General features: G+C 41.2%; 1 protein-coding gene across 7 annotated transcripts in view; it reads left to right on the top strand.

Annotated features, from left to right (window-relative positions):
- Positions 1-321: 321 nt before the first annotated feature.
- Positions 322-24,837, top strand: part of DENND5B (DENN domain containing 5B) — a 204,555-nt gene continuing 180,039 nt past the window's right edge. For 6 of the 7 annotated variants that reach the window (XM_055318778.1, XM_055318774.1, XM_055318777.1 and 3 more), the window contains exon 1: positions 322-670. In XM_055318778.1, coding sequence (XP_055174753.1) covers positions 544-670 — 127 coding nt within the window. In that variant the 5' untranslated portion in view covers positions 322-543. Of the gene's footprint in view, positions 671-9,561; positions 9,662-24,837 lie in introns of those variants that run through there. The other variant, XM_055318779.1, reaches the window with a different exon arrangement.

Below are 24,837 nucleotides of genomic sequence, written 5' to 3'. Positions count from 1 at the left end.
GGGCGCGCTCCATCCCGCCCGCGCCGCGCGCCCCCGCGGAGCCCGCCGGAGGGCGCGCGCGCGCACGACAGAAGGGCGCGCTCCCGCCCGCCGCGAGCGCGCGCTCCCCCCGCCCCCTCCCGCCCCCCCCCGCCCCCTCCGCCCCGCGCGCCGGTCCTCGGCGCCCCCGCCCTTGCCGCGCTCCCACAGCCCGAGCGCCGCTCAGCTGACCGGCGGGCGCCAGACGCCGCGGCTTCCAGTGCGCGAGCGCAGCTGCGGCGGCGCGAGCCTCTCACGCCGACACTCCCCCTGCGCGCCCCTCCCCCAGCCGGGAGCGGGAGCGGGAGCGGGACCGACTGGGCGCGAGCTCGCGGCCGCTTCTCCGGCGCCGAGCGAGGAGCGGGGAGCGGGGAGCGAGGCTGCGGTGACGAGCGGCGGCTGCGCGGCCATGGGCGCGCCGGTGTCGCCCTAGGACAGGCGCGCGGAGACCGCAGCCAGGGCGGCGAGCCCTCCCGAGAGGCGGCGGCGGCGGCGGCGGCGGCGGCGGCCGGAGCAGCGGCCGGGATGAGCGGGAGCGGCGCGGCGCCCGGCCCGGGCTCGGGCTCCTCCCCGGCCGCCTGCCGCTTCGCGCACTACTTCGTGCTGTGCGGGATCGACGCCGACAGCGGGCTGGAGCCCGACGAGCTGGCGGGTAAGGCCGGGCGACGGCGGCGCGGGGGGTCCGCTCAGGGACGCCGCGGGGACGCGCGGGAGGCGGGTTCCGGACAAAGTCGGCTCCCGGCGGCGCCCGCTCTCCTCCGGACCGGCGCCCGGGCGGCGGCGATTTAATGACATTGTTATCTATGCCGCGTGCAGGGTGCGCTGCCGAGCCGGCGGGCGTCGCGCCGCTGAGGGAGCCCGCCCGAGGCCTCCGCCTCGCAGGCGCGGGGTTATTAATAACGGGGGCGGGGGCGGGGGCGGGCTCCGGGCACGGCCTCCCGGGCACGGCCCCCGCGGCCGCAGCTGCTCGCGGAGGCGGCCGGCGGGGGGGGCCCGGCGCGCGCTGCCTCCCGGGCCTCGCCGCGAGCCGGTGCATCCTCCCGCCTGCCCCCGCGCCCCCCTCCCCCCTCCCCCCCCCCCCCCCCGAGCCTCTCCGCCCGGCTGCGAAGTAGTTTCGGCCGCGGCACGTGACGCGGCGCTCTGGCTCGGGCTCGGTCCGGGGAGAGGCGCCCGAGACCGCGGCTGCGGGGGCTGCGGGGGCGGCGGGGGCCCTGCGCGGCGAGTGCGGGCGGGAGGCTGCTTGGACTGCATCCCCGACCGTCCCCGGTGCGCGCCGCTTCCCGCTCCCCGCTCCCCGCCTCGCGCTCCGCGGTGGCGGTCGGTCACCCTCCGGAATCCTGTCCCTCCGGCCGCGTCACGGGCGCTGGGGAGGACCTTGGAACGCTTGAGACTCCCTCCGCTCGACGCGTTGCGGACAGCACCTGCACCGTTGCTGACTTGAGGAGGTGGCCGTCCCCCTCCGTGGGGGGCACCGCGTGGGTTACTACTGCTCGGCTCTTCCCGCAGGGGCACCGGCCGGGCCCTCCTCTGAACCCATCTGATGGCGCAGTGCAGGGCTGAGCTGGGAGCCGATGCTGGGGAAGGAAAGGAAGGGGCCGTGAGGGGATGACGGGGAGGGGTGGCGGGTAACGAGTGCGCAGGGCCGGCCGGAGGCCGAGGGGAACAACCCGCTTCATTTTTCACGCCTCTTTTCGTTCTGGGCCTTCTTGGGATCTGGATCTTGATTTTCGGTGGTGGTTGTTAATGGGCGAGACAAGTGACACCTATCGCCTGGACTTTATCTGTGTCAGCGTTAAAACACTTGGGTCATAGTCTTTCAGAACGGCTCGCTTTGGACGTGGCATGCCTTATTGCTGGCACCAGTGTGTGTTTTTGTCTTCCCCTTTACTTTTTTGGGGGGTAGCAGAGGAGACTGGAGAGACTGTATTAAATAATAATAGTAAACAAATGTGTTCAGCTCTAAGACGCAGTGCTGATCAACCTGTGTCTTAGCCGAGCGAGCACCTTTTTAAGCCAGGCTCACAGCAAAAACATTTTCAGCAAAAACTGTGTGTCTAGTTTTAAAGACTTTTGGAAAAGAGGAATTAAGTACCAGGATTTTCTGCGTGTGTAATTATAGAACCATATTGTCTCTTGAACTGAGATTTCACGTACACGTGAAGAATGGCTTTGTTAAGGGATATCAAGTTAGAAAACATGTCTGCAGAGAAATTCGGAGAGAGTCCTCTTTTGAGATTGAAGAATCCCTTTTATTTATTTATTTTATTTATCCTTTTTATTTTTATAGAGCCCTTTCTCCCTGAAACATCCTAATCACTTGTAGTACCGGGTCACTTGGAGACGTTTTGTCAGTAGTGACTGAAGAAAGGAAAAAGCCTGTATTTTTTTCTTTTCTATCTCAAGTCTGTATGCCTAGTAAAGCTAAAACAACACCTGTAGGTGTAGTGCAGATGGCTTTAACAAAATTAAGCAGTAAAAAATTAATTTTTGATTCGTTTTTTGGACACTGGCTTCTCCGCTTGGAATACTATGCATAACTGTGAATGCTTGTTTTAGATTTACGCTCATGATATTTGGTATTTTGAAATAATAGTAATTTTTGTCTGATAATATTTTAGTATCAGTGATTCATTTAACAAAAAATTTTGAAAGCCTTAAGGTATAGATTGTGTTCTAGGCATCGAGGACAGCTGTGAACAAAGCAATAAAAAATCCCTGCCATCGGGACACCTGCGTAGCTCTGCGGTTGAGCGTCTGTCTTCAGCTCAGGGCGTGATCCTGGGGTCCAGGGATTGTGTCCCGCATCAGGCTCCTTGTGGGGAGCCTGCTTCTCCCTCTGTATCTGTCTCTGCCTCTCTCTGTCTCTCTCATGAATAAATAAATAAAATCTTTAGAATAATCCCTGCCATCATAGTGCTTATGTTCTAATGTAAACAAATAATGAAAATATATAGTTTGCTAGATGTCAATAAGTGCTATGAAGAAAAATAAAGCAGGGAAATGAGATGTACCAGCAGAATGGTGAGATTGTCGGGTTGCAGATTATTTATTTTTATTTTATTTTATTATTTTATTATTATTATTTTATTTTTTTTAAAGATTTTATTTATTCATGAGAGAGAGAGAGAGAGAGAGAGAGAGGGGCAGAGACACGGGCAGAGGGAGAAGCAGGCTCCATGCAGGGAGCCTGATGTGGGACTCAATCCCGGGTCTCCAGGATCAGGCCTCGGGCTGAAGTCGGCACTTAACGGCTGAGCCACCCAGGCTGCCCCTGGTTGCAGATTTTAAATGAGATGGTTAGGGAAGGCCTCACAGAAAACGTGACCTTAGAAAAGAACCTTGACGGAGATGAAGCAACTTGTGTGGATTGTCTTGGGGAACAGCACTGCAGGCAGGGGAAACGGTGCATTCAGAAATGAGGTAGGAGAGCGCCTCATTTGTGCAGGTAACAGGAGGCCAAGGTAGAGCTGAAGGAGGAGAGAGTAGTAGATACAATCATAGAGAAAAGGGTAAGGGAGGTTGTGTAGGGCCTAATAGACATTAGGCTTCTTGCCTAATAGACAGTTGTTGAACTTCTACTCTGAGACAGGAAGCAACTGGGATGTTGTGAGCAGTGCAATAATGATACTTGATGTACTCTCTAAAAGGCTTGCTGGACTGGCTTGTTGATGAGACTGTTAGAAGCAGTTAGAAGCTGTTGATAAGACTGTTGGAAGGTTAGAAGCAGACTAGCTAGGAGGCTCTTTTTTGCTTTGTGATGTAGGAGGTGTTGGTGGCTTAGACCAAGGCGATAGCAGTGAAGTGGTGAGAAAGTGGATGTATTTTGGAGGTAGAGCCAGCAGGACTTGCTGATGAATTGGATAAGATATTCATATTCAAAGAAAGTGATCAAAGATGACCTTAAGATTTTTGGCCTAAACAATTATAAGCATCTCTATTTACTGAGATAAGACTGATAGCGAAGCAGGCTGGAAAAGATTAGTTCAGTTTTGGACATGTTACATTTGAGATATCCATTAGACATTCAAATGGAGGTGTCAGGTGGGCAAGACCTCTCTCAGGGGTCAAAATTTACATGTAGACATAAATTGAAAGCCATGAAATTAGATGGCATTACCCAGGGAGTGAGTATAGATAGAAAAGAGAAAAGGCTCAAGAGTTGAATCCTAGGGATAATCCAACATTCAGGGGTGAGGATGAAGAGGAAATTGAAGAAATTAAGAAGCATGGCCAGTAAGATGAGAGGAAAACAAGAGAATGTAGTGCCACGTTCCCAACTAACAGTCTTCTTGACTGTTTCCACAGAGCTTCATTTGGGGATGTGGAAACAAGGCCAGTGAGTTAGGCAAATTTGTCAGGAGGTTGTTTCTGTTTTGCTGCATTAATTTCAAAGTTAAATATAGTTAAGTTTCTATTTTACTTTTATGGAACTGATCTATTTTTATCACACTGTTTCTTAGCAAGTTGTCACCTCGCCTGTAGAAGGTCTAAGTTGACTTCTATTAAACATGAATTCTACTGATTGCTTTATAGACTTTTTTTTTTTTAAGATTTTATTTATTTATTCATGAGAGACACAGGGAGAGAGGCAGAGACACAGGCAGAGGGAAAAGCAGGCTCCAATGCGGGGAGCCCGATGCAGAACTCGATCCCGGGTCTCCAGGATCATGCTCTGGGCCGGAGGCAGGCTAAACTGCTCAGCCACCCAGGCATCCTATAGGCTTTTTCTTAACGTATGTATGTTCCTGGAATTTATACTCTGCAGGTGGTGGGGCATTGAAATAAAATTAAGGACGCAAGCCATATGATGAAGTAACAATTAAATGGACTAAAACTTTATGATAAAGTTATTAGGGCTTTATTCTTTAGAAAATCTTTTAAGATTTTATGTATTTATTCATGAGAGACACAGAGAGAGAGAGGCAGAGACACAGGCAGAGGGAGAAGCAGGCTCCATGTAGGGAGCCCGAAGTGGGACTCGATCCTGGGTCTCCAGGATCACACCCTGGGTTGCAGGTGGCCCTAAACCGCTGAGCCACCAGGGCTGCCCTATTAGAGCTTTAGATTTTTTCTTAGATACTCCTTGTAGTAAAGCCTAGCTTTACCAACAGTGGAAAAGACTTCTTTTATATTTAATGTATATACACATACACATGTATGAAATATGCATATATATACAAAATATATGTGTATGTACATATACATATGAAATATTTACATCTGAATTATATATATACATATGAAATATACGTGTGTGTGTATATACACACACACACACCCAGATATGCTGGTATTTCCTATTGTCCTTTCTTTTTTTTTTTTTTTTTTTTATTCTTTATTTATTTATGATAGTCACAGAGAGAGAGAGAGAGAGAGAGAGAGAGAGAGAGGCAGAGACACAGGCAGAGGGAGAAGCAGGCTCCATGCACCGGGAGCCCGATGTGGGATTCGATCCCGGGTCTCCAGGATCGCGCCCTGGGCCAAAGGCAGGCACTAAACCGCTGCGCCACCCAGGGATCCCTCCTATTGTCCTTTCTTTAGTTCATCTTAGCTATTATGCTTCTCCTATACACTGTATATTTTTAAAATGCACTTTATCCATAAACAAATGTCCTTTAGATATTAAAGTAGAAATATTTACATTTTTTAACATGTTAAATATATGAAAAATATTTCAAATTGATTGTTGCATAAAGAAGAAAGGTAGGGGATCCCTGGGTGGCTCAGCGGTTTAGTGCCTGCCTTTGGCCCAGGGCATGATCTGGGAGTCCCGGGATCGAGTCCCGTGTCAGGCTCCTGGCATGGAACCTGCTTCTCCCTCCGCCTTTGTCTCTGCCTCTCTCTCTATGTCTATCATGAATAAATAAATAAAATCTTAAAAAAAAGAAGAAGAAAGGAGGTGTAAATAGAAGTTGTTGGAATTAGTTGAGATGTAGAAAGGCAAGATATTTTGAATTTTCTTTTATGCCTCTCATTTCCTCTGAGACCTAGCTGTAGGAATTTACATGGCTTGATTTACAGCAGCAGATCTTTTAGGCAATAGAAAAATGAAGGACCTTTATTTAAGTAACATAAATATGCAAACTCCCAGGAGAGGGCTTATGGTTTTTGCCTCTCTCTTCCATAGTACCTTATATATGGTGTTTAATAAATGAATGAGTATAAAGTTTACATATGAGTCCACAAGTTGTGTGGTGGCCAGAACATTCTTAAAGCACTCCAGTGGTAGTTTGGATTCAGTTCTGCTGAGGAATACTGAAGTATAATGGGTGTAGTCACTGCCACAAGCCTTTGTTTAGAGCTCTTCCTTGCTGCCTCTATTTAACTTTGGTTTTCTCGGGTATCGTTTCCAGAGGAGCTTTGAGGCAGTGAATATGGTTTAAATTCAAATATAATTAACCCTCGAACAAAGGGAGGTTGGGGGCGGAATGACTTCCCCCATACAGTTGAAAGTCTGCACGTAACTTTTGACTCCCCCCAAATTTTACTAATAGTCTCCAGTTGACTGGAAGCCTTACTGAAAACATAAACAGTCAAATAATGCACACTGCGTATATTACTCTATTACATTCTTATAATAGAGTAAGCTAAGGAAAAGTTTTTGAAGATTTATTTATTTTAGAGAGAGAGAGAGTGTGCGCACACAAGTGGGGAGGAAGGGCAGAGAGAGAGGGAGACAAGCAAACTCCCTGCTAAGGAGGGAGCCCGATGAGGGGCTCTATCCCAGGACCCTGAGATCATGACCTGAGCCAAAATCAGGAGTCTGACACTTAACCAACTGAGCCACCCAGGTGCCCCAGAAAAAAGGTTTTTTTAGATGTATTTATTTATTTTAGAGAGAGTGGGAGAATGCGTATGCATGTGGAGCAAAGGGAGAGAATCTCAAGCAGACTCCCTGCTGATCAGGGAGCCCAAGGATCTCACCACTGTGAAATCATGACCTGAGTAGAAACCAAGAGCCAGAGACTTAACCAACTGAGGCACCCAGGCACCTGGAAAAGAAAATGTTATTAAGAAAATCATAGGGATGTCTCGGTGGCTCAGCAGTTGAGTGTGTGCCTTTGGCTCAGGGCATGATCCTGGAGTTCTGGGATTGAGTCCCGCATCAGGCTTGCTGCGAGGAGCCTGCTTTTTCCTCTGCCTATGTCTCTGCCTTCTCTCTGTGTCTCTCATGAATAAATGAATAAAATCTAAAAAAAAAAAAAAAGATCATAAGGAAGAAAAAATACATTTACTACTGTACTGTATTTAATTTTTAAAATCTGCATGTAAGTGGATTTGCATAGTTCAAATCTGTGTTGTTCAAAGGTCAACAGTAAAACATGTAGTTGATACTGACAGTATCATGCCATGATAGTTCTGAAAGGAGCCTTAGCATCATTTACAGTGAAGAAACCAAGGCTAAGAGATTAGGGGCCCTGAGAACTTTTTTTTTTTTTTTTTAAAGATTTTATTTAGTCATGAAAGAGAGAGAGAGAGAGAGAGAGAGAGAGAGGCAGAGAGAGGGGCAGAGACACAGACAGGCAGAGGGAGAAGCAGGCTTCATGCCAGGAGCCTGAAGTGAGATTTGATCCCTGGACTCCAGGATCATGCCCTGAGCCGAAGGCAGGCACCAAACCGCTGAACCACCCAGGGATCCCTCAGAGAATATATTTGACTTGCAGCAGACAGTAGACTAGAGCCTGGTTATTCCAGTACACTGTGCTCCATAGTTATTTTATTTAAGCTTAGAAAAGAGATGAGCTTGACTTGAGTTTAGCAAGCATTTCAGGTTTGCCTTTATTCCAGACTGCATTTCATAGTCAAGACTGTTAAAGTATGTCTTTTGAAAACTGACCTGCTGCTGCATAGGCTTTATGGGTTAGAGCTGCCCTGATCTGACATTGTTAGTCTTAAAACTGTTATTTTACCTGGAAAAGTGGGTTTATTATTTATTTATTTAAAAAATTATTTATTTATTCATGAGAGACACACAGAGAGAGGTAGAGACACAGGCAGAGGGAGAAGCAGGCTCCATGCAGAGAGCCCGATGTGGGACTCAATCCCAGGACCCCGGGATTACCACCTGAGCGAAAGGCAGACACTCAACCACGGAGCCACCCAGGTGTCCCCAGGAGGCACTCTTATAAACAAAAAGTCCATTGGAATAAACTGGGAATTCAGAATGTAGCAGCTTTTCAGTGTCACTGAATTGTGACAGTCTCATATTGGATGGGCTGTTGCCAGGTAAGAAGAAATCCTTTCCTCCTCCCCAGGTAGTCATTTGTGTTTGCAAGGTCTCTCTCTGTTGGTTCCTCTATTGAAGTGTGGTGGGGCATGAGAGCTCCCCCTTCTGGCCTGTGGCTTCCTATTTAATGAGGTTTCCCTTCATACATTTCACACCATCCTTGGCTCACAATGGATTATATTTGGGAGTTTAAAAGGTTTGGCCTGGAAACTGGGAGGCTGGGGAAAGAGAAATACGAGGATCAGCCTCTGTTCTAATAAGGCCAAAGAAGATTCAAGGTCTAGTTACTATGAGATAGTGTTAGCTTGATTTTTAAAATTCACTGGGAATAAAACTTTTTATAGTGAAATTGGCCTATCAGTCAGTGCAGCTAAATTCCCAGTGATAACCCCAAGGCTCAGGCTTCTGTTCAATTGGTTAACGCAGGGCATATCTGCATTAGGAGCTCAATATGAGAGAAGATGAAGCAGGAAGGGAAAGGGGACAGAGGAGGACAGAAATGTCTTTGGAGAAGAAACTAATAAAAAGGGAAAGAAAAACGGGATAGGGAGAGACAAAGGAGGCTGGAGGAGTGCAGGTAACATCTGCTGAGGTGTTAAGACAGGAATTTCAGGTATTCTGAAATTTGCTTGTACTAATTCCACTACTGGTCACAGATTTGCTTGGAGTAATGAAAGTGTCTAAAATACAGTGCATTATTAGTTATGATTTTCATGAGGCTCCATAGAGAGGAAAACCTTTTCCTCTTCTGAAATTTAATGGAGGGTAGAGACAGTTTTCCTATGTAAAATACTTTAGAAAACGAGTGCTATTATGTCCAAACCCTTAATAAATTTGATTGATTACAACCTAAATTTTGGTTTTAAGAAAGCCATAATTAGCCAGTACATTTTGGATTGTTTTTGTTTTTTTTAAGATTTTATTTATTTATTCATGAGAGAGAGAGAGGGGCAGAAACACAGAGGAGAAGCAGGCTCTATGCAGGGAGCCTGATGTGGGATTCGATCCTGGGACTCCAGGATCACGCCCCGGGCTGAAGGCAGGTGCCAAACCGCTGAGCCACCCAGGGATCCCCTAATTGTTCAATATTAAATGTTTACAGTGTGCCAGTTGTGTAGTATATAAGTGACAGTAACCATTCTGTAAGAATCTGTGACAAAATAGCAGTAATAACTAACATTTGTTCACTGCTTTCCACATGGCAAGCAAGCAAGCTTGGTGGTAAATGCTTCATAATTATTGCTTCATTTAATCCTGACAACCACCTTAGAAGGTGGCATTATCTTCTCTGTTTTGCAGGTGAGGAAACGGAGACTAGGAAGTTTTTAAGTACTTCACCCAGGTTCTTACAGTAATTGATTATATGGAAGGAGGGATGGACATAAGTGTCTTCTCATATTCTGAACTTCCTATACGGTATGTCCTGTATTAACAAATGAAGCAGAAACCTGAACTCCGGATTGAAAGTCTGTCTGGCATGATCCATTCATGTCCATAACCACTACATTTGCCATCTCCTTAATGACATGCACTGTTATAATGCAGATTGGAAAATCTACCAGTGTAGGGACCACATGGATAACTTTATAATCAAATGAGATTATCTTTTTGCTTCTTATAGGAAAAATATTAAGAGGGAGACTACTGGTCTTTATGACTTTATGGTCTGGCCTGGCTTGTCTCTTTTATGATCAGCACTGATAATGTCTCTTGTGTGAATGAATTCCCTTATTCATTCATTAAAAATTGAGAAGAGTATATATATGATGTTACTTTTGTTTTTATTAATGAATATTTATAAAGATTTTACTATATAAGATTTTACTATATAAATATTTTACTATATAAATATATATAGTATATATATTTTACTATATATTTTACTATATAAATATAAAGCATTTACTAACTCCATAAATCTTTCATCTTTTTATTTTTTAAATTTATTTTTATTTACTTATTTATTTTTAGAAGATTTTATTTACGTATTTATTTATTTATTTATTTATTTTTAAATTTTTATTTATTTATGATAGTCACAGAATGAGAGAGAGAGGGGCAGAGACACAGGCAGAGGGAGAAGCAGGCTCCATGCACTGGGAGCCCGACGTGGGATTCGATCCCGGGTCTCCAGGATCGCGCCCTGGGCCAAAGGCAGGCGCCAAACTGCTGCGCCACCCAGGGATCCCTATTTTTAAAAGATTTTATTTATTCATGAGAGACACAGAGAGAGAGGCACAGACACAGGCAGAGGGAGAAGGAGGCTCCATGCAGGGAGCCCTACGAGGGACTCGATCCTGGGTCTCCAGGACCACACCCTGGGCAGAATGCGGCGCCAAATCACTGAACCACCGGGGCTGCCCTCTTTCATCTTTTTAAAAATATCTTTGCTCTTTTTACTGGGTTTTATCATGTCTTTTCTTAGCATAAATTATTACTTGTCCTTAGATAGTTTATAGTTTTTTTAAGATTTTACTTATTTTTTCACGAGAGACACAGAGAGAGAGGCAGGCTCCATGCAGGGAGCCTGACACGGGACTTGATCCTGGGACTCCAGGATCATGCCCTGGGCTGAAGGCGGCGCCAAACCGCTAAGCCACCGGGGCTGCCCTGGTTTATAGTTTTTAAAAGGAATGTATGTTTACTTGTGAAACCATAATTAGAGTTGGATGCACAGTCAGGAGCCAGGAGTCCAATCCTGGCCTGTGAGTTAGGACATCTGTGGGCTCAATGTTTTCATCTATTTCAAAGGGGTTAAGTGAAGTGACTGATTTCTGAACATACCACTCCTCTCTTCCATGAGCCTGAACTTGTTTTTGAGTGAAAAAACTAAATGTATCTGTTTTTGAAAAAATTAATCCTAAATGATAGAGTACAAGGGTATATATATGTATATATGTGTGTATATATATACACCACATATGCCACATGAGGACCAATTGAGTAATTATAATTTCAGCCACAAGGAAAGGAAAAAAAAAATCAGTTAGTCTTTGTGGTTCCCTTTACAGGAAAGGTGCAGTTTTTAATAAGTTTTTTGAAATATTAATATCAGTTCATGGACTCTCAGTTATTATTTACATTGGCCCTTAGGGAGCCAGGGACCTCTGTTTGAAATCCCTGTATTAGATAATCTCTAGAAGTCTGTACTAGCAGTATGAATGATACTGCCAACTATCCCACTGTGGGATCTTAGAATATTTTTTTTCCACCTAAAATTCTTCATTAGCTTTCTTAGGAATCAGACTCTACCCTGTATCTTATTTTGTTCAGGCTGCTTATAAATAACAAATTTATTTCTCACAGTTCTGAAGGCTGGGAGTCAAGTTCAAGGTGCTGGCAGATCCTGTGTCTAGGGAGGACCCTCTTCCTGGTTTACAGATGGCTCTTGTGTGGAAGGGCTGACAGCTTTCTCGGTTCTCTTTTATAAGGGCATGAATCCTATTCATGAGGGTTTTACCCTCATGACCACTTCCCAAGGGCCCCACCTCTAAATACCATGACATTGGAAATTAAATTTCAACATAATGAATTTTGAGAGGGACACATATTTAGTTTATAGCAACCTGGTTTGGAAAGCTCTTCGTGATCTGGTCTTTGTCTACTTTTCCAGCCTTTTCTGATTGGATCACTCCTTCATGGCTATGTTGATTTTCTTGAAGGTCCTTAAAAACCGGAAGCTGTTTCTAGTCTCATATTGTGTTCATCTTCTCTTGTCTCCCTGAAATCCTCTTTTTAGACAGCATTGTCCATTATAAGTATGAGACACATACGTAGTTTCAAGTTTTCTAATAGTCTAAAAAGAAATAGATATTAATTTTGATGATGTATTTTATTTATGTATGTAGGATATTATTTCAGCATATAATCAATATGAAAATTATTAATGAGATACTTAACATTCTGTTTTTCTTACTAATCTTCAAAATCCAGTGTGTATTTTACACTTACCTCACATCTCAATTTGGACAAGTCATGATTCAAGTGTTTAATAACCACATGACAGAGCAGCCCCATATCTTTACAATATTGGCTTCTTCTCATCATTTAGGTCTCTGCACAAGTGTTACCTCCTCAGATTGGCCTCAGACCATCCTGTATAAAATAGTGTTCTTCCTTTCTTTGCCTGCCCCACTCTTGCCAGTAGCCCTACTTTATTTTCCTTGTAGCACTTATTGGCACCTGACAGTTTACTATAAATGTATTTGTTTACTTTTACTTTTTAAAGTCAGTTTTCCCTATTAGATTTTTGGCTCCTAGAGGGCAAGACCTTTTTCCTTCTTGTTTATTATTACATACACAGTGACCAAAATAGTGACACACATAGATTGTTAGAATAAAATAATTTTGAGATAATTTGAGATGGACAAAAATAGACCTTTTCCTTTTTATTACTGAAATTAAAATTAGCGTATTTGATTTATGTGTGGGGTTTTTTATCCTCTAAAATGGAAACTAGAGTTTTTTTAAAAATGAGAAACTTGGGATGCCTGGGTGGCTCAGCGGTTGGGCGTCTGCCTTCAGCTCAGGGCATGATCCCGGAGTTCTGGGGTTGAGTCCCACATCGGGCTCCTGCATGGAACCTGCTTCTCCTCCCTCTGCCTGTGTTTCTGCCTCTCTCTGCGTCTCTCATGAATGAATAAATAAAATCTTTAAAAAAAAAATGAGAAACTTGAGATTGATGAAATAGCAAGAGAGTAGATAAATGATTAATTTTTGTAAAAAAGTAGGGACGCCTGGGTGGCTCAGCGTTTGAGTGTCTGTCTTCAGCTCAGGGCATGATCCTGGAATCCAGGATCAAGTCCCACATTGGGCTTCTCCCTCTGCCTGTGTCTCTGCCTCTCTCTCTCTGGGTCTCATGAATAAATAAATAAAATCTTAAGAAATAGTTTAGTAAAAAATATATGTCAGCTTTGTGGTGAGCTCCTAAAATTTCTTAGCCTATTTGCTCTTGAAATACACTATGAAAAATTAATAATCTTTTTAAAAATCAGCTTTATGCAAGCAAGTGTATAGGTAACAGCAAACTTTTTGTTTTTGTTTTGTAAGCGTATGACAGTTATTAATAAACTAATGCTAGATGACATATAAATGGTGAGTAGTATTTATAAAATGTCAGAAAATGTACTAAAGATTACTTGTAGCTTCAACTGTGACTTTAGAGGAATATCTTAGGAAAATGCCTTCATAGTTTCCTCCTTCTTGGCCATGTCACATCAGTTTTAGACATAGCAGGACAGTTCCTTTGTTTCTATGAAGTTTAATTCTTATATTTTCCCCCATATTTTGTCTGTATTTTTTTTAAATTTATTTATTTATTGAGAGACACAGGGAGGTGGAGACATTGGCAGAGGGAGAAGCAGGCTTCCTGCAAGGAGCCTGATGTGGGATTCGATCCCAGGACCCCAGGATCAGGACCTGAGCCAAAGGCAGATGCTCAAGCATTGAGCCACCCAGGTGCCCCATTTTGTCTGTATTGTACAGTACTAAAATGGTACCATCTAATGATCTTTTAGCCAGAGATTCTAAAAAATTTTAATATGAGACTTTTTTCCACATTACTTTTCAAACAAAATGAGTATAAGGAGCTAAGAAGTGAGAATTCTAGGAAAAAAAATGGAGGTATATTAGATGCTCCTGAGATAGCACATCATGAAGATAAGTTGCTTTCCCAGACATCCGTGTGCCTTTTCAAAGAATCTGACTTTTACTAATTTTATTCTTTTTGTTTTGTTTTGTTTTGTTTTTTTACTAATTTTATTCTAAATTAAATATTATAACTTTTAATTAACATGAACTTTTTGAGTTAATACCTTTCATTTTTCTTTTATAAACTTATATCACTGGTACAAAGCTATTTTTTAATCCTTTCCTTAAATGACTTTCAAAGACATGTACTAGCACTATTAAGTCAGAAGTCACCTTAATACAATGAAGCTATGAAAAGAGCTGACACTTATAGAGTCATGAATTGTGATTGGTGATTTATAAACATTACTTTTGGTCTTCACACTAACTTGAAAGTGTTATTTTCCTCATGTTATGTGAGGTGTTCCCCAAACTCTCAGAGACTGAAAGCTGGGATTATCTCCCAAGCTGTCTGACTGCAACATAGTCCTTTTCCACTGTGCTTACCACCCCTTTGGATCCTCTAGACCAGCTGTCCTCGACTAGTGAGTGGTGACACATTGGTGGGCTTGCTGGTTCCGAGCTGAGTCACAGTAATTATTAACAGTAGTTGAGATACTGAGGTTGTAAATGATACGGGTTTTAAAATAAGTGAGTAGAATCAAGGCTTTCTCTCTAATGATGCCATTCTCACTCAGTTCCATTCTCATGTGCTTTTATTGGATGGAAGAGAAAGAGGTGGAATCATAGGCACCACTGCAGTAAAAAAAAGAAAAAATTGTTCATAATCTGAGGACACACATGGGAGTATGTTTTTCAATACTATGCTGATCTAGACAATTAGATACTTTTTAGATACTTTCCTCAGTTATAAAATGTGACGGTTTCTTGGGAAGAGCTTTAAATCACAGAGTGAAATAAAAATAGGAGGTGAAATTATAATTTTAAAGAGTTGTAGAGTCTTTTAAGTTCAACTCTGTTGTGAGGACCAGCATGCTGAATGCTTAGATGCAGGTTCTGAAGTCTGAGAAACCCGGGATGCCTGGGTGGCTCAGCAGTTGAGCATCTGCCTTCGGCTCGGGATGTGATCTCAGAGTTCCGGGATCCAGTCCCGCATTGGGCTCCTGCATGGAGCCTGCTTCTCCTCCCTCTGCCTGTGTCTCTGCCTCTCTTTCTGTGTCTCTCATGAATAAATAAATAAATTCTTAAAAGCAATAAAAATAAAATAAACTGTGAAACACAGTTTTAAGATAATTTAAAGTAGTCTATTTTCTACATCACAAAGGCCTTGTGTGATGTAAATCCACCTGTTTTACATAATTTTCTCCTACCCAAGCCTGGAGAATCCAGGTACCTGCTTTGAAGACCAAGTTTTCTTGCCCTTACTTCTTGTCTTCTTTTCCAGTATAGCACGTTCTTACAGTCATTTATTTAACACAGGGACTTACTCTGTAGTTCAAGGAAACAGTGTAGAAGTGATACATAAGTTAAGTTTTTGATAGTCTATTTTTTTTAAAGATTTTATTTATTTGACAAGTTGAGAGCGCACAAGATGGGGGCGGGATAGAGGAAGAGGAAGAGGGAGAAGCAGTCCCCCCCCCAGCAGGGAGCCCGACATGGTGCTTGATCCCAGGACTCCGGGATCATGATGTGAGCTGAAGACAGAGGGTTAACTGATTGAGCCACCCAGGTACACAGTTTTTGATAGTCTTAATTCTTCTGTACAGTTGGGCACAAATTTGCTCAGACCAGACTTTTTGTACATTTTTTTTCCTAATCCTTTCTTCAGAGATCACCCTTACTTTCACCTTAGTCCTCATGAAACTGCTTAAAATTGCTCGTTTGGGGGGCAGCCCCAGTGGCTCAGCGGTTTGGCGCCTGCTTCAGCCCAGGGCCTGATCCTGGAGACTTGGGCCTTGCATGTAGCCTGCTTCTCCCTCTGCCTCTGCCTCTCTCTCTCTCTCTGTTTCTCATAAGTAAATAATATCTTAAAAAAAAATAAATCCTTCAGTTACCTTCATCTCCAGCAGGAACTGGGCAGAGTTTTATTTTCCATGGCTTTTCAGGCATAATACTTTGTGTTCCTAGTATACCTTTAGTTTCTTTTTCTTTTCTCATAGTTATTTGAGAAAACAGGGACAATCTGGTAGATCAACAATATTTTTTCCGTATAATAAATTTACATCCTTTTTTTTCTTTCTTTTTGCTGTAAATTGGGACTAAAATAAGGAAGGATTGTTTCCCTCTAGACAGGTGAGACAGGAATTGTTGTGAAGGAGAGTGAGCATCTTGGACTCTTTATTTATTTATTTATTTATTATTTATTTATTTATTTACTTTTAATTTTTATTTATTTATGATAGTCAGAGAGAGAGAGAGAGAGAGGGGCAGAGGCAGAGACACAGGCAGAGGGAGAAGCAGGCTCCATGCACCGGGAGCCCGATGTGGGATTCGATCCCGGGTCTCCAGGATCGCGCCCTGGGCCAAAGGCAGGCGCCAAACTGCTGCGCCACCCAGGGATCCCTCTTTTTTTTTTAATATTTATTTACTCATGAGAGACAGAGACAGAGCGAGAGCAAGAGAGAGAGAGAGAGAGAGAGAGAGGCACTTAAGCAGAGGGAGAAGCAAGCCCCATGCAGGGAGCCCGATAATGGGACTCTATCCCAATCTCAGTACAGGTACCGTAGGATCACACCCTGAGCCGAAGGTAGATGCCCAGCCACTGAGCCACTCAGGTGTCCCCTTGGACTCTTGTATGGTTTCTTGATTATAAGAATCGGCATCAGCCTATTGAATGGAATTCCATGAGAATCATCTATAGACTTGCATAGGAATAATTTGAGCAGTAGAAATTTAGAACTGGTTATAGGTTTAAAGATTATGGATGATTCACTTCCAGGACCACAGTGTTTTATTTTATTTTCTAGGTTAATTTCTCTTCACTTCATTTAACCCTAACCTTTAAGGAAATTTAAAAGGCTGGGGTAATAAGATAACAGATTGTTTCAGAATGTTTCCCATCTCCTGTCTCAAGTGTATTCTATTTCTTAATAAATAAACTTTTGTCTGGATTTCAAGATATTCTGGCTCACCTCCAGGGAAATGAGCTTTCCACCTTGACTTCATTTGCTTTGTGCCATTGTTCATGAGAACAATGACTGTGATTTCACAGTTTCTTGAGGTGATTGTGCCAAAATAGGTTATTTTGTTTAGCTGTTCTCACTCCTGGCCAGCAGTGCTTATTTTTCCATTGGCAGCTGTAGCCACCATTTGATTTTAAATAAATATGTGAAAGGTGTGTGTGCTCAAATGTAAAATTTTGTGTACTCCTCACAGTGAAGGATGAACAGACCTCATTTACTGTGAACCACGCGTAAACTGTCTTGTCCCTGGTGGAAGGGGCCAGCGGGAAGAGTGTAAAATACAGGTGTATGGAGGGTGGAAGGCAGTAGAAAATCACACCTCAAGTCAAAAATCCTCTTTTCTTGATCTTACTAATTTTTCTCTCACCCCCTCTTCTACTTGGAACACAGATTTTTATGGTTAAGAGTCTGAGAAATTGTACAGAGGTATCCAAATTAGTGTCCTAGACCCTGGAGCCCCCACAGATTTAATTCAGGGCTGGGGGAGTCATTACAGTCTCCTGCACAAATGTTGCACCTACTCAAGTTTAACAAAATCACATTCACTCTTCCCTGGAATGAAATCTCCTCAAAGCAGGAGTAAAAATTTAGCTTTTTTTCTGAAGGTAGCCATAAGGCCAAGAAGTAGGCATACTTTGTTGAATCATTAGGGGGCAGAGGGCTCGATGTGAAATGTCTGTTGACATGTATGCATGTTTAGTATTTATTTCTGTGCCCCACTGAACTCTGTTGAATAGATCAGGTGACAGCTTTTATCTATCTGAAAGTCAGTCTTTGAGAGACAGCTGAAGCCTTGGTGTATGTGTGTGAGGGAGAGAGATTGGTGGTGTTTTTTTTTTTTTTTTTTTTTTTTTTTTTTTAATATAGGAGAAGTAACTTCTTAAATCCTTTGCTTTTAAAAATAAGAAATTGTTTTGTAAAATTCAGATTTGCTTTGGGACTGACAGTGTAAATGGTTGTATTATTTTAGTAAATACAACTGAAGAGTTTTTGAATGTCTTCTGAAATGAGATATAGTCTTCTCTCAAGTGTGGGAACTGTTTTATTCCCTGTTCCCCTGATTCCCTGACCTCTGCCTTTTGACCCTGCTGCTTTGTGATGAGATTATGGGCCCCTGAGCTTTTCCCCAATATACCCGAGGTTTCCTTACACAGCAACATAAAACTTTATGCTTCCTTAAAGGATGTTCTTAGAATTCAGAAGAACATTCAAATTTAATTGTGGACATGAGTTTTGTAAATATTTTTTTCTTTAAAAAGTCTTTTTTTTTTTTTTTTGACTTTCCATAGTACCTATTTATTTTCTAATAGGAACTTTAATTTGTGGGTATTTGTATGACAATGTGTTTTTTCTTTGGAGTAAAATTTTGTAAAGTAGTGTTGATTATTTAGGGAGAAACTAAAATTAGAGCTTTCCAGGATAAGGGAACCCAAGAGAGACCCAGCTGTTTACTCTCCATTTGTTGTCTATTAGGTATGAAGAGTTAAAATTTGGATGTAGGGAGTGTCCTACAATAGCAACAAAATGAATGTTTTTGGAGAAAAATCAGTGCATTAATCTGCTTTTCTTATAATAAAGGCTTTTTAGAAACTTTATCAGTTGCTTAAAATAGAGTAGAAAGAGAATCAGGGATAGACAAAAGGAGATGAACCCATATGGTTTTGGTACTTGTTGGTAGTACATATGAGGTTGTTTGTGTTTTTTTTTCCCCCAGACATTTTAGTAGGACTTTCTGAGGAATGTCTGTTTTATACACTGAAATATTCCGCCAGGAGTGAGGATAAATAATTGTTGTGAAATAATAAAAGGCAGTAAGTGCTTTTTAAAAAATTGTGGCTTTTAAATTATAAAAATAATGTATGCTCATTTTAAAAAATGGAGAATACAGTATTGCATTAAAGAAAACAATGGTTACCTATAATCCCAGAGGGGTAGAATTTAAAATAAAAATAGAAGTTCTGATTTCTGGTCACTAATTAGAAGCCAGAGTGACCATTTTACTGAAGTGGTGTGGTTAAATGAGCTGAACAATAATCTGAGAAACACAGTAACGTTTTTTTATGTCAAAGTCATTGCCACTGATTTAACATGTGACATCTTTAAAGACCTCTGTAAATAATTGTTGATTGAAAGAGTGAATAAATAAATGAAATGGAGTTGTCTACTTCAGGTATTTAATTTGAGGGATAACAATTAAATTCTTAGTACTTGCAACTTTTTTAAAAACCAAATTCTTTATACTACCAGTAATTAAGGTGAAATGGGAAAGAAAGAATAGCTTTGAAACTGAGGAGTTTAATGTTACAATAATCTGTCACAATTTTTTTCCCCCACTATGGAAAAGAAAGGGGAAAGAAAGCACTGGTGACAAATGAGATGGGAAGACAGGAGAGAAGCTAGTGAGCAAGAGGCAGTTCAGTGACAAATAAGGTAAACTTTTGATCTCTTAGTGGGAATCTGATTTGTTTGTAGTCACCATAGCAGGATGGAAATTTATTTAGATGGTATAAGATACTTCTGACAGAAAATCTGATTGTCTTTGTTCAGGTTGCTGGAAGAGAATAATATTTTAGGGAGACTGAATCTGGAAGCAGCAGTAGATTTGACACTTGTCCCTCACAACACCTTTCCTGTCTCCCTTTGTAGGGACTGTGTAAACATTTCATGGTCAGTGCTGGCACTAGCTGTAGAGAATACAGAGAATGTCTGTTTTTCTTTTCATGTAGTGGAGTAGTAAGAACAAGGACAGTCTTTTATTGTTCTGCAGTGTTTTGGCTTTAAATTACTTTACTCCTAAAAGACACTTGTTATGAGTTTCATATGTTTAAAACAAATTAAGACCTTAAGAAAGCAAAGAAGGGATATTTGTCATAGTAATTGAAAAAACTTATACAAGGGTAGATGTGCTTATCTCGTTTTCTTTAAATCAATTTATTAGCATGAATAGGATTTTTGTTGTAATGACAGTGCTTTCTAAAATTTTTTTTGAGTAAATGAAACAAACCTTCCAAAAAAGAAAAAAAATACTTAAAAAAGAAAGCACAAAAGGGGGAGAGAGAGAGAAAAAAAAAACCCTAGTTAGTTTTTGTCTGGAGAGAGATTATTTGCATTTTTGTTTCTATTTAGCTATTTTTTAGAATGGGCACAATTAAGGTGAATTTTGGTTGCTCTAAATACTGTGACTGGCACTGGTTCTTAAAATTTTTTGGAGCATATAACACAAAAAAGTAGAGGAGCAAACTATGGGGGAAAAGGAGCTTATTTTTCCCCACATCTATGCTCCCCTATTTTGTTTCTAGAATCAAATGTACATGTTACATACTTAAAAGATATGTAGACTAGCTTGCTTTTAAGTATTTCATGGAGTGGGAGATGATTTCGTAAGAGAGGTTGAATCTAACTTTTGGATGATTTTTCTGTCACAGTGTTTGTGGTTATAAGTCAGAGAGGAACCCAAGAACTAAAGGAATTTAGCTGCTTCAAATAACAAGTTTTTTTAGGGGTGGGATGTTCAGGTATAATTTGAGCAGAGTTCTGGCGTTGCAGTTCTTTATGCTCTGTTTGTCCCCAGTGTTGATGACTTCCTTTTCAGTGTGGCTTTTTTCTTTCAAGGTAATAAAATGGTGGTAGGAGTTCAGGCTTCACATTTGCATATCACACCCTCCCTAGAAGAGATTTAACTTTCCTCCTTCACTCCCCACTCACATTATGAAATACAAATCTAGGTCTTTGCTGTGATTAGACCACTTTAGGTCGCACTTCCCTGAGGCCAATTTTTAATACAATAGTGTGACAAGGAAGATGGGATTAAAGTAGAGACCAGGGCGCTTGGGCAGCATGGTCAGTGGAGTGTCTTGACTCTTGATTTGGGCTCAGGTCCTGATCTTGCAGTTATGTGGCTGAGCCCTGCCTCTGGCTCCATACTCAGTGCAGTCTGCTTGTCCCTCTCCCCCTCCTCCTCCTCCTGCTTTATCTCTAAAACAAATGAATAGATAAAAATCTTAAAAAAAAAAAAACTGTCTAAAGACAGTTAGGGATGAAAACTAGGGCTGCTTCACCATGGAAGGGGAAAGGAAGTGGCTGTTGGTAAGCAACCTAACTTAATGCCAGACTATGATGAAGGCCCTTTGAGAGACAGAAAAGAGCCCCTCAAAGGTTTGGAGCAAGAGAATGTCAGCTCAAAGCTGTGCTTTAGGAATATTACTCTGGACGAAGGGTGTAGAATGGAATTAAACTAAGAAGAAACTAAACCAATTAGGAAATTGTTGTTCTGCAACTTTACCAGATTCATTTATTCTGATAGTTTTTTGTTGGACTCTTTAGTGTTTTCTATGTATAATGTCATGTCATCTGCAAATAGTGACAGTTAAATTTCTTCCTGACTTGGTTGCCTTTTTTCTTTTTTTTTTTTCCTTTCGAATTGCTGTAGCTAGGACTTTCTGTATTATGCTAAATAGAAGTAATGAGGGTTGGTGTCCTTGTCTTATTCCTGACCTTCGAGGAAAAAGCTCTTTTGTTTTTCACCATTGAGTGTGATGTTTGCTGTGGGTTTTTCATTTATGGGAGGCTTTATTATGTTGAGATATGTTCCCACTAAATGCACTTTGTTGAGTTTCTGTCATGAACAGATGTGGAATTTTGTCAAATGTAGAAGACTGTTTTACAAACTAGAGAAAGGCCTGAATTAGGATAGTGGGAGTAAAGAAAAGAGGATGGATATAAGAGAGAGGACAGACATTAGATAAATTGATTGGACAACTTTATTGTATGTGAGATTGAAGGAGGGATGAGACACATAGAACTGAGATTTTGGGCCCAGGCAACAGGGATATATGATGGTGTTATTCAGAGAAGGAAGGAACACAGGAGGAAATAAGTTTTAGAGAACATTTAGGTCCATTTTGAATTTGTGGTAGTGATAGTACATATAACTATTTTCTTTTACATCAGGGAGGACTAAAACTACTTTCTTGAGACACCTGGGTTGCTCAGCGGATGAGCGCCTGCCTTCAGCCCAGGGCATGATCCTGGAGTCCCAGGATTGAGTCCCACATTGAGCTCCCTGCATTGAGCCTGCTTCTCTTTCTGCCTGTGTCTCTGCCTCTTTGTCTCTCATGAATAAATAAATAAAATCTTAAAAAAAAAACTACTTTCTTTACATCTTATTATGATAGAAGTATTTATGTTAAAGGGTGTGTGTACAAATAAGTGGTGGAGCTAGAACTTGAATTCATGGCTTCAGATGCAGAGTTCTGTGTTCTTTCCCTAATGTCACACTTACGTCCATTTGTAGACATAACTCATGAATTCCTTCCTTCCTTCCTTCCTTCCTTCCTTCCTTCCCTCCCTCCCTCCCTCCCTCCCTCCCTCCCTCCCTCCTCCCCTCCCTCCCTTCCTTCCTTCCTTCCTTCCTTCCTTCCTTCCTTCCTTCCTTCCTTCCTTCCATTGAGGAACCAGGAATGGGTGCATGTTAATTTAAATCTGTTCTTTTAAACACAAAATATAAAAATTCTCTAATTAAGAAAAATGTAGAACTAGCCAGATACAAGCTGAGACTAGTTTTGAATTAGGATGGTTTGCTGGGCATTAATTAGTAAGTAATTTACCTATTTTCTGCAGTGCGTCAGTTTGTAGCTAAAACACAGAGTTGTTTTTGTGATAGACTTTAGTAGTGCATTTAAAATGCATCTGTATTCTTCAGCAGTGAACCATATATCCTTTTGCTGTTTGTACAGCAAGCAACTGTCTAACCAGTTGGAATGTCTGCGGGTGCTTGCCGTGGGTTCTAGGTGTCCCCACCTAAACTGTTGAGGTCATCTGGTAATACTCTAGAACTGTGTGTATTGTTTAGCTGATCTTGCATAAATGGTGCTTACTTTAGAGCCTGACGGGAAGTAATTGCTTGGTAAACATTAGCTATTATCCTTATTAACATAATTGGTTGGAGGAAGCCTCAGACACTCTGATGAGATTTAAGGTGTTGATAGAACAATCCTTCAATTTCAAGACAATCCCTCAGAGGTTGTGTCCTTTTTTTCCTGAGGGATAAGTTTATCCATATAAAAAAAAAATAGGTAATACATTCTTGTGGTATAATTTTCAGAATGTTTAAAAACATATATCTCATCCTTTTTCCTAGCCTTTCAGGTCCTTTCCTCAGACACAATCATGTTACCATGTTCTTGTGTGTACTTCTAGAGGTATTTTCTGTGTTCCATGGCATGTTTTTAAAGTTAATTTTAGATTATACTCTTTGAACTTTGATGTATTTCTCTTATGCATGTTACTGCCTTTTTACCTCACTTTTTTTTGTAACAATAATAAAGGTATTGTTCAAATTATAGTTTCTATTGTTTGTTTATTTATTTATTTTTAAAGATTTTATTTATTTCTTCATGATAGTCACACAGAGAGACAGAGAGGCAGAGACACAGGCAGAGGGAGAAGCAGGCTCCATGCAGGGAGCCCGATGTGGGATTCCATCCTGGGTCTCCAGGATCGCGCCCCGGGCCAAAGGCAGGCGCCAAACCGCTGCGCCACCCAGGGATCCCTATTTTCTATTGTTTAAAGCAGGTCAGATACAGTCCCTAATTTGCAGTTGGCAGTCATGTTCAGAGATGCTAAATGAATTGCCTAAGTTTACATTGCTAGTGGCATAATAATAATAATTATTATTATTATTTTGCTAGTGGCAGAATTAGAACCAGAAGGAACATTCTTCTGAGTCCAAATCCAGGGTCCTTTCACTGCAGAGGAACTTAGCCATTCTCTTGTGTCAAAGAGCCCACCTCCCTAATTTGATGGACAACAGTGCACTTATACCTAAAAAGAATGATAATAAACCCATACATGTTGACTTAAATGACATTGTAAATGAAAACACGAGTAGCTTTGGGCCATTTTACACTTGAGAATTACAGATTTGGTTGGCTGCTCATCTATTTTAGGAATAGATTATCTACATGTAATTAAATGCACCTATATAAGCAAGACATACAAGTTAGGCAAGAGGGCTCAACAACATAGATGTAAAAGGACTCAATAGGTAGAATCTTTTCTTTTTAGAAGGTAGTTGAAAGTCATCCACAAGTGTAAATACACATGTTGAATTAATAAAAGTTTTACTTAAAACCTTTATTATCTGAACTATAAATACTTTTCTATAAATTATATGATATCACCTTGACTTTATAGAGTCTTGTGCTGAAGGGAAGTTTCAGTGGATTATAGTAGTAGAGCAGGAAATTATACAGTATAGAATATTTTTTGTTTGTTTAGAAAATTAAAAAAACTTTTTTAGTGTGGCAAATTTGAAACGTAAAATATGTTAGAAATAGTTACCACTTTTCTGTGTATGCTTCTAAAGATACTCTCTGTGTTCCTCTCAAAGCTCATGTTTGCTATACTATTTTCTCTATACAAAAGAGAATAGTTTAACTCTCAAATGCCTGTCAACTAATTATCACCTGATCGCCAGTATTATTTCATCTTCACTGTCCTACCTCCTTATTATGCCTGTGAGTTAGTACAGTATTATTTTGTAATAAATTCCAGATTTTATGTCATTTCATCCATAATACTTTAGAATGTGTCTCTAAAGATAAAGGCTCTTTTATGTCCACTTTAATATAGTGAATTTTGATTTTCTATTTAATCTTTAGATTTCAGTTACAATTTATGTATTGAATAAATACTATGAAATGCCATAGTCTCATTAACCAAATGCAGTAATTAAATCAAGAAATGCATTTTATGTGTGCTTTTAACATTTTTAAAGTAATATTGTCAGAGGTTTTGAGGAAGTAATTTATTAAAAATTAT

The sequence above is a fragment of the Nyctereutes procyonoides genome, unplaced genomic scaffold (genome assembly GCF_905146905.1).
Source record: "Nyctereutes procyonoides isolate TBG_1078 unplaced genomic scaffold, NYPRO_anot_genome, whole genome shotgun sequence".
NCBI classification, from domain to species: Eukaryota; Metazoa; Chordata; class Mammalia; order Carnivora; family Canidae; genus Nyctereutes; species Nyctereutes procyonoides.
The sequence above is the reverse complement of the archived record's forward strand: the minus strand, read 5'-3'. Positions and strand labels throughout refer to the sequence as shown.